General features: G+C 33.6%; 1 protein-coding gene across 2 annotated transcripts in view; it reads right to left on the reverse strand.

Annotated features, from left to right (window-relative positions):
- Positions 1 to 15,788, reverse strand: part of LOC138698101 (transmembrane and immunoglobulin domain-containing protein 1-like) — a 59,523-nt gene that overhangs the window by 15,423 nt on the left and 28,312 nt on the right. For both annotated transcript variants that reach the window (XM_069823830.1, XM_069823829.1), the window contains one exon: positions 14,135 to 14,434. In XM_069823830.1, coding sequence (XP_069679931.1) covers positions 14,135 to 14,434 — 300 coding nt within the window. The remainder of the gene's footprint in view (positions 1 to 14,134; positions 14,435 to 15,788) is intronic.

Raw genomic sequence — 15,788 nt, forward strand, 5'->3', positions numbered from 1 at the left:
AGCCGTTGTTCCGGGTGGGCAGTCATTCATCAATTGATTATTTACACGGACTCGAGGAAATATAAAATTAGGTGGCATGCTTGTCCCCACTCTATTAAAACTTACTTCAATAGTGAACGTGTTGCCCCTCTCTGCGGATGTCACGACTCCAGTTTGCTTCCTACCCTTTGAAGAAAATATCTTTTAACTATGTTTTGGCAGAATCGTAACTACTTTTTAATCACACTTGTATATTCCGAGTGCAGACTGTGAGACTTTAAAGAAGTCTGCTACTTTTTTTATAACCCATTTCTCCCCACACAACTGAATCAATGAAAAATTTCATTGATTCTGGCGACCATTTCTTTCTATTTTTCTCCTGTTTGTAGGTTCTAACCATTCCCATCTATCTGTAAAGAAAAGTAATCGCCTTTGACAAATTTACTGTAGACATGGGGCAAGATTAGGTATTGCCCCAACATGTCCCTTCGCGAAAACCTTGTCTTATCCCATTCTCGCCATTTTAAATCAACACTGCCGATATTCAGTTAAGGTTTAATAAAATATTAATTGTTGCACTGGTAAACACATCTATAAAATCTACAATTTCAAGTACTACGTATGACTTTTAAAAGAAATGAAACATAATTACCTCAACACGACTTGAATATCCACATAAATATATAATACCCGGACGTAAAACCACAGAATTTCGAATTCTTATCAACTGACTGCATTCAAGTAGCTGAAAATGGCTGCCAATGCTGTCAACTTCATTATATTTGGCAATGTTTTTTTATTTTAGTAGGTCATTTTACGACGCTTTATCAACATCTTAGGTTATTTAGCGTCTGAATGATATGAAGGTGATAATGCCGGTGAAATGAGTCCGAGGTCCAACACGAGAGTTACTCAGCACTTGCTCCTATTGGGTTGAGAGAAAACCCCGGGAAAGACCTCAACCAGATAACTTGCCCCGACCGGGAATTGAACCCGGGCTATCTGATTTTGCGGTTAGACGCGCTAAACGTTACTCTACAAGTGTGGACTTATCTTTGTGAACTCTAATCTGTCCCAACAGGTAGCACTACCAACTGGGCCTGTGGCTTGAATAACTTGTCTTTCACCGCTACCCCATAATGCCCCACCCTCCCCTACTTGTCATTAATTTCCTTGGCGTTCATATTTTCTCTAATACGGTATATTAATAATATGACATTTTCCAATCTATTAATTGCTGCAATTCTTCTTAAGTGATCTTTGCTACTGTAGTCATTTCCTATTTAAATCTGTATTTAAAACCAAAATGTCGCTTCCATATTGCAAGACAGATTTCAGCAATATCTTTCCTCTATATTCCTGTCTTTTTCGTTCTATGTTTGTCTCACGAAATTGAATTTAAATAATATATGGGCATTATTTTTACTGTATTCCTCTCTGTGCCTTATTACTTGTTTTATTAAACCTTCAGTTTTATTTATCATTGCTTATTTAGAATGTTCAACCTGCTTTGTTCTACTCCTACAGCCGACAATAAATGTACTTTTTTAATTTAATTGATTGTCGAATATTCCGATTTTTGTCAAGTAAGTGTGAGGCCGCAAGATTGATATTACACATGTTTTGATTATATTGTTATGATCTCTATTCACTTTTCTATCAATATCTGTAACTATTCAAATTATTTGGCCCTCAATTCTTAATGTATATTAATCTCTGTCTTTAATAGTATATATTATAGTTTAATCGTTATTTCAATCTCTTGTAGTTTCATATTTATTTTCTTCAATCTCTACTGTTTTAGTCCCTCTCTTTTGTGGTTCTGTCATTGTTTCTCTTCATCGTTGCTTCGTCTCTTGTACTTCAATTATTATTCTCCTCAAATCTTTGTCTCCCGGCGCTATTTCGTGATTTCATCTTATCTCTTTCACTTATTGTTCTCTCACTTTGTCATAGTTGCACCGCTGTTTCTCTCAATCTCTGCACCCAGTCTACTTCTTACAGCTTTATCACCATTTCCTCAGTTACTGTGTGTCACGTTCTCTAGTTAATTTACAATAGTTTCCATGAATGTTTGGTGTGTCAGTCTCTCTCTCTCTCTCTGCTCTTTGTAGTTTAATCATTATTTCTTTCTAAACTAGTGTGTTTGTTGTCCTGTAATTAATATTTACTCAAACATTCTTCAAATTTCCTTCGTGGTTATATCGTCATTCCTTCATTCGTTCTCTGTTGTATCATGATTTTATCATTATTTCTCCCAATCTCTACATGTTCTCTTTCTCTCGCCATTTCATTGCTTTTTCCTTAAAACTGTCTCAGAATCTCTAAGTGTGTCATACAATTATCCCCGAATTTTTGGACTTTCTTTCTCTCTTTTGTAAATTAATCACTGACTTTTTTATATTCACTTTGTAATTATTCATTCATTATTTCTTTAAAACTTCTCTGAGAATAATTTTTCTTCATTTCATCGCCATTTCCTTCATATCTGTTTCTCTCAGTGTTTCATATTTGCATCATTATTCTATCAATTTCTTTTCTTTCCCTATATTTCTCTCTTTTTTCTTTTGTAGTTTCTCTCTGGGGCTTTGGTCTTTGAAATTCTCTCTAATTATATAATAATCATCAATTCCAATCGTTGTTCTTACCAGTACTATTTGCTTTAATAATTCTATCTTAATCTATTACGAGGTTTTATCGTCACTCCTGTCTCAGAGTTCTGTCAACATTTCCCTCAATAACTCTTTTAGTTTTTTTTATTTTTTCCCCACGTGATTTCGTAGCTTTGTAGATATTCCACAAAAGTTTGGTTTTTCATTCTCACTTGTGTTGTTTTATATTTATTTCTTCTTATTTTTGATCTTATCTCTGATACAATAATTATTATTTACCTCGCAATTTTCTCGTTCGTGTTCCTTCGAGGTTTGGTCCTCATTTCTTTAATCCTTTCTCTCTCAATGCCTCATAATTTCATCTTTATTTTCACCTCTGTTCTTGATTTCTCTCTCTAAATATGTCTCTTATTGTTTCACGTCATTTTATTCAATCTTTGTTCTCTCACGATCACTCGTAAATTAATAATTGTTACAATGTACATTAGTGTCCAAAAGTTAAGCATAATTCATAAACAGAGAAATGAAAGGGAAAACGGTGAGCAATAACTATAAAACTTTATCACAGTGTGTGCCGCATAGTACTCGTGCTCTGTGCATAGGGAGAGGGTACCTCAACCTCCGCCTCCCCTCCGAATAAACACGTGTTTCGAAGGTAAGAGAACAGACCCAGTGCGACTCATTCGTTCTTGATCTCTCATTGTGAACAGAGGGTAGTTTCTTATCACAGTGTATACAGGACAGCACCAACATGCCACACTAGATTAGCAACACCATCATACTTAGGCAGGTCAGATCATATTAGGAAGTTTAAATGTAGAAAACAAAGAACGGACATGGCAAAATTTTCCTTTGTTAACCGCACAATAGTAGACTGGAACAGCTTACCTGCGGCAATCTTTCAGGGTGGTCCTCTCAAAATCAATACATTTAAGGAAAGGTTGAGAAGATTAGACTCAAAATGTAATTGTAGGTGAAGTGTAATTATCTAAGTTGTCACGTATTTAATTAAGTTGATATGTAATTAATTAAGATGATATGTAATTTAGTTGATATGTAAAATTGGCAATAGTTGAGTGAAATAGAAGTACTTATAAGTTAGGTTTACTTTTGCTCATTGTTAGGCGTAATTATATAATAGTTTTTATTTATAGTCCTAGGTTTATAGCATCTATTTATTTATAGTTGGAAATAAATTTAGATTTATTTTATTTTAATTTATTTTTCTTTTATTGCTGTAATTATTTTGTAATTGTATTGCTATTATTGTATATTATATATCACTACTACCGGGTATATACCCAATTGTAGTGTTAATAAATACATACATACATACATACATACATACATACATACATACATACATACATACATACATACATACATACATACATACATACATACATACATACATACATACATACATACAAACATACATTGCATTTTTGTAATGGAACATGCTTATAAACAAGGTTAAAAAAATACATACATACATACATATATCTGATCATGCTCATTGCATCCTTTCTGGGACTTTTAAAATATCCGTGCGACAAACTTTTTTCTAAAACTGTACATTTTTTCAGGTTTGAAAATTGCAGATATTCGTAAATCTCTGGTTTAAGACAATATAATTCCTACACATTCAAATTTCCTTTAAAAGAATAAATTAAACACGAGTCTTGAAAACATCTCGCAAGACTGTGAAATTATCGCACTGAGATTCGTCGTGTTGAATGATGTGTGTCCTCTTGCTCTCACACTAGACGAAGATCCTTGTTTATGTGGTCACAAGAATGCATTAATGTCGATCTTTAGCTGTAAGATTTCTTATCCCTTACATTATTGTTTTATGGAATTTCTATTAGTTTTAGGCATTGATCTTTAATTCAACCATTTTTGTAGACTTTCATGAAGTTTTAGTACGTACTTTTTTTTTATTCTTGTTTCTTTAGCAATTTAACTCCCTGCACTGCGAAGAAATTAGGCCGTGATACATAATTTTAATATTTCGCTGAGGTAAATGTAATTAATAGTGCACAAAGTAATAGTTAAGGAATTACAATAACAAGAATAAATACAACGCATAGTAAAATATTCTAAGTAGTTGACTAATTTAATTATATCAATATTTCATTTTTAAATTACCTTTTCGTAAATGAACGTGCAATAACAAAATGTATATTTCATTACTACGATAACTATTTTTTTCTTATACAGAATTGTGGAATTAAAAGAAATTTATAAACACCATTACTTATGAGAAGTATTTTTCCTGTAACCATGCGGATAATTAAAAGAGGTTTTATTTTGCTAATAGCGTAGAGGTTTACTCCAACCCACAAAATAAACAATGATTAGATCAATCCAGACTGCTCTGCATAGAGAGTACAACGAGCGTTAAACAGTGTTTCCAGTGAGGGTAATATAAACACTTAAAAATGTATTTAGATAATGGAAGAGCTGCAGTAAACTAATTATCACTTTTTACGTACTTTTGTGTACTTCTGTATCTGCAGATTTTAACAAAGCCACTGCAAACATTGGAAATTATTACTTCAGAATAGTAACAATATCGAATGCAATACGGAATATTGAAGTTGTATAAAGGGAACTTCATTTCATTAAGTAGATTCTAGTTAGGAAGCGGTTATCTAGTGAGTATTATAGCTTTCCAACAACATAGAATTGTAGAAATAGAGAATTTTAAAGTATTTCAAAGAATAGAATTTAATAGTTTCTGCCAAGAGTCATTTAACGAATACAGTGGCTAATAAATAACTTAGCCACCGGCGTAGCTCGGTCGGTTAAGGCGCTTGCCTGCCGATCCGAAGTTGTGCCTGGGCGCGCGTTCGATACCCGCTTGGGATGGTTACCTGGTTGGGTTTTTTCCGAGGTTTTCCCCAACCGTAAGGCAAATTTCAGATAATCTATGACGAATCCTCGGCCTCATCTCGCCAAATATCATATCGCTATCACCAATGCATCGACGCTAAATAACCTCGTAGTTGATACAGCGTCGTTAAATAACGAATTAAAAAAGATAAATAACTTAAAAAGAAATAATATGGTAAGCTACGAGTACGTACTAAACTAGGCTATAGTTTCACAGCATTCATCAGGAAAAGTAATATATTATGTAAATTTTGTTTTCCATGATTACCTGTCAACTATAGTGAGTATACAATAAAATTTTATTCAAGTATACTCACTGAGTCATTAAGTCACTGACGGCAGCAGAAGGTATAAAACCTGTAGAATACGTATAAAGAATGTGCAAAAAGTGTGATATCGTGTATGAACCATGCCAATTTTCACATGTAAATTGGTATACTTAAATTGTTGGAAAATGTGTTGGGGATGAAGAACCACAAGAAAGATCAGTCGAAGTTTGACAAGATGATATGGGGAATAGAGCATCTATTTAATATTATAATAATAAGATTTCATTTAAGCTGGTAACTTGCATTTAATTTTCAATGACACTCTGAACTGTAAACTTGTTATAAACGGTTTCCGAAGGATCTTACATACGAGAACAGAGAATCGAAGATCAGAATGGGTAATGACTTGAAGAATCGCTAATTGACTGAATAATAATAAGCTTAGTTATGAGTTTATGATTAGAATTGAAGGATTCAGAACCATAGTGGACCAAGTGCCATTTACTAAAACCGTAGAAAACAAGGGTTAAAATGAAGTTATTACCATAATTCAATGGACACATATAGCAAGTAATATAAAGTATACACATTAAAACTAAATGATATGTCAATCTTCATTAAACTATTGTATTCACTTAACTTTAACCCTTGCTTTCTCAGTTTTTAATAAATGGCGCTTGGCCCACTATGGCTCTGAACCCTTTAATTGTAACGTGTGATGGAACTTGGATACACTAATTCTAACCACAATCCTGCAGATTACACATAGATTAGAGGCATTCATCTTCATTTCTTAACAAAAAAATTCATATCACACTCATTCTCAAATAAATCGGTTTTTTGAAAAACCACACAAGTCCATTTTTTTAGCCTAAATGTGTTTACAGCGTTTCTGACATTAATACATGTACTATTTGCAGGACTGTAGGACAAAGTATTTATTTCTTCCTTTAACTGATGTCATGATAGCATATCCTTGAAGAGGAGAAAATTAAAAGATTTTATGAAGATGTATTTTCCTGGCTTAGTCGTAAACGAGATGACGCACCTAAGGAGCTGTAGTGTGGAACATTTAAAAATGAAAACACTGATATATTAATATCAGTGTTTTCATTTTTAAATGTTCCAGAATTTTGATTTTCATCCTGTAATATGAAAGACAATAACACAACATGTACTAAATTTGTACTCAAATAGGTTTTTTTTTCATTAACTTACATTCAAAATATATTAAACTTTTACAATTTCTACCGCCACACTTCGGGTATTTGAGAAACAACACATGTCCACGAACTTTATGACATCCTGATTTTCTCAGATATAATTAAATGTTCCTTTAAAATATGTAGAAATATTGGAATTCATATGAAAAATCCACCTTAAAATATTAAGAACGCACATCCAATATTTATAAGCTGCTCGTTCTTATATTGCCCTCAAATTCGGAGGCCCATTTGAGACGTTTTTCAGCCGATACGGTTCCTTTTTATTCAAACGATGACAAAAATTATCAATGTTGCTCTATTAGAAAGTATCTTGTTTACGTACATTTCTTTGTACAATCGACGGTACAGCAGCATTACTGTAGTTTACCAGTAATAAAAATGTGTAATAAAACGTGTAACAACTTCTCATGATGTAAACCTGCTTTAATTAAAGACTACCGTCTCGTTGAATCACAAGGAGTGCATGATCATCATTGACACTACATAATGCTTCAGGTAATTGTAAATGGATGGGATAGACAGTGGCTTGGTTTTCTGTCACAAGACTGTAGCTCCGCCATTTCTTATTAGTGCCAATTATTAGTTAATTAATGAGAAGTGTACATTTCACTGCCTTCCACAAATCTTTGAAAGCAGGAAAGTAAAAGCATAATTGCCGATCAGAGAGATAGTTCGTTCAATGGATCCTCCTGAGTTCTGAGACATCTGTTGTTTTATTTTTAACATATCAGTAGTCGCGTAGGGGTCATTTTGACCTTCCTGAAAGGGTGTCGGCAATACGACTACATGATAACGTTCAGTTTACCACTGTCATTTGTTGCGTTAATTTAAATTTTCTAGGCTACTAATGTCATAAATTAGTCCACAAATAGTATAGTGTTATTTTTGTAATTATATACGTGAAATCTCTTACTCTAGAAGATTATGGAAAGTAATAATACATATGAGCTAGAAGATTTACATAGAATCAGTATATACTTACTTACAAATGACTTTTAAGGAACCCGAAAGTTCATTGCCGCCCTCACATAAGCCCGCCATCGGTCCCTATACTGTGTAAAATTAATCCACTATCTATCATCATACCTCACCCCCTCAAATCCATTTTAATATTATCCTCCTATCTATGTCCCGGCCTCCCCAAAGGTCTTTTTCCTTCCGGTCTCCCAACTAACACTCTATATGCATTTCTGGATTCGCCCATACGTGCTACATATCCTGCCCATCTCAAACGTCTGGATTTAATGTTCCTAACAAGGACAGGCGAAGAATACAATGCATGCAGTTCTGCGTTGTGTAACTTTCTCCATTCTCCTGTAACTTCATCCCTCTTAGCCCCACATATTTCCCTAAGAACCTTCTTCTGAAACACCCTTAATCTCTGTTCCTGGTCACGAGTCATAATCACATACGTTATCTTTTCTGGATTTACTACCAAATCTATCGCTTTACTTGCTACAAGTAAAATATCCGTGTTTTCCCTAATGTTTGTGGATTTTCTCCTAACATATTCACGTCATCCGCATAGACAAGAAGCTGTTGTAACCCGTTGAATTCCAAACCCTGTCTGTTATCCTGAACTTTCCTAATGGCATATTCTAGAGCGAAGTTAAAAAGAAAAGGTGATAGTGCATCTCCTTGCTTTAGCCCGCAGTGAATTGGAAAAGCATCAGATAGAAACTGGCCTATACAGACTCTGCTGTAAGTTTCACTGAGACACATAGAACCAGTATATTTCAAATTCTAATTCGTGTTTTTCACTGGGGATCACTCTAACCCCCACGCGACTACTAATGTTACAAATCAGTCCACAAGTATTATAGTGTTACGTTTATGGTGTATATAGATACAAACTATTACTTCAGAACATTTTGGCAAGTAGTGACCCATATGAGCTAAAAAGTTTACGTGAAACTATGAATTTTATATTTTAATTCGTATTTTGCTTGGGGTCACTTTGACCCCCACGTAAGTACTAATGTCACACAATAGTTCGCGAATACTTAAGTGTTAAATTTCAATATAATTCTACACTTAAAAAAATCTCTCTGCAGGTTACAGTTAGGGCACAAATGTAGGTCTATTATACTATACTTCGGATCTCTACACATACATCTTAGGCCTACATCATATTCATTTATGAAGTATGTTATAATATATTATACTCTCAGGACTCAGGAGGTTAAGTACTCTTTGCAATCTGAGAGAATAAAGACCGATTTGAAACTGTCAAAGTGGATTACTCTTCAAGAACGAAAAGCATATTAAGTTTAGAGTGTGATAAATGAGATAAAAGGAAAGATGAAATGTGAGAAGGATGTTGTTGAAAGGTTAGAAAAGCAGTTTGCGAGGCGCTCGTAAAGTGTTCTATAGAGGTATGTATGGTAAAAACAGATGGCTCAATATGTACTGCATATACGTAGAAAATTTCAGGAAGAAGAAAAGGAGTCAAGTACGTAAATCATTGAGCGTTGATGACAAACATGGAAGAGCATGGAGAAACGAATAACTTATAAAACCACTAATACAGGGACGGTAATCAGAATTGGTAAGCTTTTTACTATCACTGCAATTATATACACTAACAGGTTAATTAAATTTATTTAAGGCTGTTTAGGAATGTTAGAAACATATATCATGTGTCGAGAGAAAACGACATCAAGATTCCTAAGGAAGAGTGACTCCGGCTCAGACCATTACATGTCTGTTATTTGCACGTATATAGTTTTCTCCTGGACAATTCTACACCAAAGTGACAGAAATCTCTGAATTTTGTGAAAAAGAAGGCAATGTCTATAGGTTGTCATTTGGCTATGCAGAATTTGCCACCACTAAATATTTCTGTTGAGGAAATTTTCTACTTGACGCAGTTTTAGCCTATAGATCAGGCTTGCACAAATGGCGGTCATTGAGCGGGAGAGTCGTCTAACAGTTCGCCGGAAAGGTACGTCGGAATGACGTAGGCCTGCTATAGGTAGAGGATAGTCCACGCAGTTATCTGGTGTAGTGTGTATTATCAGTAGCTTTTTCACTTTGCCTATCTACGGCTACATAATGGAGGAATCTAAAAGACGGAAAAGTGATCATCAGGCAAATTCTTCAATATTGCATGAGAAAAGGCTTATTATTTCACAGCAGCTGGTATCAATACTCAGTGCCTTATCTACCACAAAAGTATGAAAGAAAGAGGAAAACATAATATAATGCGTCATTACTAGTCCATGCATAGAGATAGGATGGTTTTGTTGGTGAAGATCGCAGTAAAAAGGTTGAGTTGAAAGTTGTATTATTACATGACGTAGGGTACGTTAGAATTTATTAATCTTCAACAATTTAAATATCTCTCTTCAGAGAATAGGCCAGCTCATTGTTGATATGTTGAATAAATTACGTAATTACAGTCGTAAACTAACACTTTTCGTAAGTCAGTTTCCGGAAGATAATATGACTCACTTTCCAACGATAGAAACTGCTCGTGATGAAGCCATGTTAAACGATTATGTGCAAATATTAATAGAAATTCAAAATGAATTTAATTGTAGGTTCCAAGATCTTGTCTTAATTGGAAAGAAGTTTAAACTTATCAAAATAAATTCCTTCAACACCAGTTGAAACAGTGTCATACGATTTACAGGTCAGCCTGGTTGGCGCAGTTGGTATAGCACTGGCCTTCTATGCCCGAGGTTGCGGGTTCAATTCCGGGCCAGGTCGACGACATTTAAGTGTGCTAAAAATGCAACAGGCTCATGTCAATAGATTTACTGGCATGTCAAAGAACTCCTGCAGGACAATATTCTGGCACACAGGCGACGCTGATATAACCTCGGCAGTTGCGAGCATCGTTAAATAAAACATAAAATTTAACATTTAACGATTAACAGCTTGAACTTACTGATCTTCAATGTGACCTAGGGGCTTAAGGCCGTTTGAATAATACTACTAGGCTGGTTGAGTTTTACAAGACCAAACCTCAGCAATAATATCCATGACTACACAGGCTGGCTGTCAAAATGATTGCTATGTTTGGCTCAACATTTATATTTGTGAGCAACTGTTTTCTATAATCAACTTTAATAAAGGCAGGCATCGAACATCTGTAACTGATGTTTCATTACGTCAGTATTGTTCCTTTCAACTGCCAAACGGCATAAAACCCAATTTTGATGTACTGATAAATAAAAATATAACAAAATGATATTGTATATTTAAGTATCTATAGAATTTCTATTATTTCTATAAAATAAATATTTCTTTATTAATTAATAATAGTCCAAGATAGATTTTTAAACACTGAACGGGAATTCATTGCATGTACACTCGTACTAGTACTTCCTTTTGTGTACATTTAGTACGTGTTCAGTCATGACATGAAATAAGAAGTCCAAGAATATTAAAGACTTATTTATTTTACGAGGAACCCGTTTTTTTTTAATTACTGGTACTTCGAGACAATGAAGGAAGAAATTAGATGCCATGGTACAGCATGTGAAAATAAGGCTAGTAAAAAATGCATAGATGAAAAAATCCTTACTATCCCTGTATTAGATACTAAACGACGATGACCTACATTTTATAAGAAATCTTGTCTCTCAACAGGAAGTATTGGAGTGATATCTAAGAAATGATCCAAGTAGATGTCGTTAGAATACAACTCTCTTCATCCTTGCCAAGTATACAGACGAAGACATAGATGATGTTATTATAGAGACGTTCCAGCTACAACACAGTCCTGCTAAATGTCACAGTTCCGTCAAGTTAACGTATCCTGAAGGACATGTGATGAGCAATGTTATAAAAATACAAGATATCCTTAAAATAGCTTACATTTTACTCGAAAATGTTGAGTTATAGTAAGAACGATATAAAAGAATGGTCAAATAATACAGGAAAACATAATGATAATCTAGAGGATTAATAAGATGTTGGGTAATTTCGAAACACTGTCAAGAAAGACTGAATATCTTAAGGTGAAATTTGTTGTTCAGTTACGGTGCGTAACAATTATATTTTTACAAGATTTTCATTAAGGAATGTCCTGAATAAGACACTAGTTGAAGAATTAGAGTATTATTAAGACAATAATTTATAAAATAAATCGGTGATGGCGACAATGGATTAACCATTATTTGGTAATAATGGAAGAAAATTGACTTTATAACAAAAATATTATGGCAAAAGAAATGTCTGCATTATTTAATAACAAAAATATTAACAGAGGAAATATTTTTTTTTTGTCATTCAATGAATTCAAAAGTCAAATTTTCTCCATTATTACCGAATGATGGTTAGCCTGTTTTTTGCGAGCACTCTTTCAAATATTCTTTCCAAAACTATTCCTTTATGCAGAAAGGTTATGAGTGGATTGTCTAAAAAAGAACCCACGAATAATAAAATACAAAATTCCGACGTATTTCATAAAATGTATTTCTGCATGAGACTATAAAATATAACACAGTAATACATCACATAATCCGTTATCAAATAATGAACGGTTAGAAAGTATTTTGTTTTGTTTTATACGATATAGCTTTTATGAATCATTACACTTCCGGACTGGCCAATGTATTTCTACTCTTTATTTAACATTCTTCATAAGGCATTTTTAAAATATTGAAAATATTTTAAGTCACAGATAATTTTGCAAAGTCAAATGAAAATTAAAAAAATAATGTAATCATGCAAATATATTGTTAACTACAATTTTATTTTCCAAACTATTACATGCCAGATATATTATATTTGCTCAATCAGATTTGCTCCTATGTAGGCCTAGCAAACACTAGTGGCTCGGAATGTTTTCCAGTCATTATCACATAGATAGCAACTTAATTTCCTCATTAACATGAACAGAAATTGTGATAATATATTGTTTCTATTCGTGATATTCAAATGGATAGGACGCTGTTCTTTTATTTTTCGAATATGGCAATATTGTAATGTCACAAAAAGAACAGGTGAAAAATAATTACTGTGTTGTTTCCATGGCATTGTGTACTATTTATCTTAATAGTATCGTCGTTACGTTTGCATAAGTTTTACTTATATATTTTGATTGTACTAGCATTGTTTCCGAAATTATCATGAGAACAATACAGTAAATGGCTAGTGAATTTATTTCCGATAGTGTCATGGTAATAGAGGGAAAAATTAACATTTTACTAGCCAAATAACGACATAGCTGCCTTTGTTTCATTTATATGTATGAAGTGAGATGTTACTTGTAGGAATGCGTCTGTTATCTATTGTTTGGATTATCTCCTAATATTTATACATGAAAGTCGATTTAATTGTAACGTTTTTAAGATTGTGAGAATTATTTTAACTCTAGGACATGTACACATTGTCCGTCGCTCTCACTATTATTTGAGATAAATCATAACATGAAGGAATGAGATTTAAAGATCCTTAAGTGAAAATAGTTTTAATATTCTATATTTATAAAATATGTCATTATTTCTGAAAATTTAGTGTTTTATTTTCAACGTTGTAAATTAGAATTGTAAACGAAATTATCGCTAAAATAACAAGTTAGCAACTTTTACTTGTTTTAATAGTATTATTATAATATATGCTTTGGCAGATAAGTTTTTTGTTTATATTCATATTCGTAAAGGTCCTAATAAAGTTGGTTTCATTGGTATTTTACTATCTTAAATTTTTAAAGAATTTACTCTTACTATTATTCAAATAAATGCTAAGTACATATTAAGCATTGTATTAACAATGAAGCATTCATTTATTTTTACCGCAATGTTGTAGTTTTGGAATATAAAGTAATGGAACTTTGCATATGGTGCAGCTATTTATTGTACAAAGATTCATCTGATGATTCTTGAAGACCAGGAATGGTTTATTTAATGACGAAAAACAAAATCTAAATTTTGAAGACTAATTTTATGCTTATAAAAGTTATCTCGAGAAATTGTTAGCCAAATCAAGGAAATACAGTGTATCGAATTTTCATTGAAATTAAATGAATTTTGGTTGGTAGCACTATTTGTCTGATTTTGTTAGATGTTTTTGGCAATTTAGCAAAGAATATAAGTTCTTTTGTGTGAATTTACTGTGACAACCCCGGCGCCTCATGCTAGATAACGAAAGGTACAACGAAAAGCGAGAGGCATTGATGTTTGTAACTAGAATTGCCACTTACCATTGAGCACGTGGACCCAGACACTGGCGGGATTGGCGTTGGATGGGACGCAGGTGTAGTTGCCGGAGTCGGTGAGGGCCGCCTTGGTGACGAGCAGCTTGCTTGTGGTCCCGGACTCTGTCTTCTCCGTCTCCAGACTGATGCCGCCTCGAGGCGAGTCGAAGTCCACGACGGAGGCCCCGTGGTACCACAGAACAGAGCCGGGCGGCGTCGAGTGCACGTTAATGGAGCAGGTGAGGCTAATGGTACTCCCCTTCTTCACGTAAACATCTTCCGGTCCCCAGATGTTCGCCTGAGCCGCTATCACACAGAAAGCACGAATATCGATAAGAAGCGAGGCTGCTGGCACCCCGCACCAACATCTTTGCGCCACTGGTGCAAGATGTCAGACGCCAAGAAACCTGCCTGACGATGTGGAATGCTTACGTCCGCCCTTTGACAGTACACTGTCACGTAAAATGACACAGAACTTTCCAGTATTTGAATTTCGAAATAAAAAAGTGGCATTTTTAAAGATATACAAGAAAGGTTGAGGTGCCTGATATTTTCAAGTTTATTGAAATATTTTAAGTCTTTCAAAGTGAAAGTATGTTTTATTGGCAATGACTTCATATCTTTGAAGAGTTCGGGTACAAAATCCGGTAAGCAATTTAAGTAAATGTTTATGTACAAATATTTATTCACACAAGTAGGCTATATGGGACCGAAGGTAAGGGAGAGGATGACAACGATGAGAAGAAATAAGAAGAGGGCAAGAAGAAGAGAAAGAAGATATATAAAAGAAGATACGAACGCGAAAGATAATTAAAAACAACATAAGAATAATGCGAAGAAATTCAAAGATATTAGTTTAAAGTTAACTTAAAACCTTTAAAAGATATTTATCACTAGTGTACATAAAATTAAACCTAATATGGAAATTGACGATAAAATTATTCCAATTGGAATAATTGTATTACTATGAAATTGAATATATTTCATTTTCGTTCAACATATAAAATTATGAAACTTGCATAAAAATCCGTAGATAATAATACGTTATTAATGATATAACTATCATAAATGAAATTATAAAGTTTATTTCATTTATGATTATATGTTGAATAATAATTCATTTTGGTAAAAATCCTCAACATGGAGGTAGTCCTCCTAGTGATAATAAAGTGGTAAATATTAAGAATTTTACTGTGGATATTTAATTTCCTATCAGACATGTTTGAGAGAAGAAGAGAATGAAAAGTACTGGAGCAAGTGTCCAAGGGAACGAAGGAAAGGATACGGAAAGGAAAAAAAGGCAAAAGAGAGCAGCAGAATGAAAGTAAAGATAAGAATGAAAGAATAAGAAACAAAATAAGAGAACTGACTAATAGATTTACAAAGGAAGGTAACAGAAGAACAAAGATTTAACTATTTATAAAAATGTAAGGAATGTATTGCAAATGAAGGAAAAAAATAGGAAATGGAAGATCAGGGAGACAATAAGAGAGTATTAAACACAAGGACAAAGAGAAAGGAGGAGAAGAAACTTATGATGCAGAAAGAAGACTCAGAAGAGGAAGAAGCGAAGTAGAAAAAGAATAATGAGTAAGTATATAGGAATGGAAAGTAAAAAAATGAGAAGAAGAATAAGAAGAAGAAAAAGAGGAGGATGGAA

The sequence above is a fragment of the Periplaneta americana genome, chromosome 4, assembly GCF_040183065.1.
Source record: "Periplaneta americana isolate PAMFEO1 chromosome 4, P.americana_PAMFEO1_priV1, whole genome shotgun sequence".
NCBI lineage: Eukaryota > Metazoa > Arthropoda > Insecta > Blattodea > Blattidae > Periplaneta > Periplaneta americana.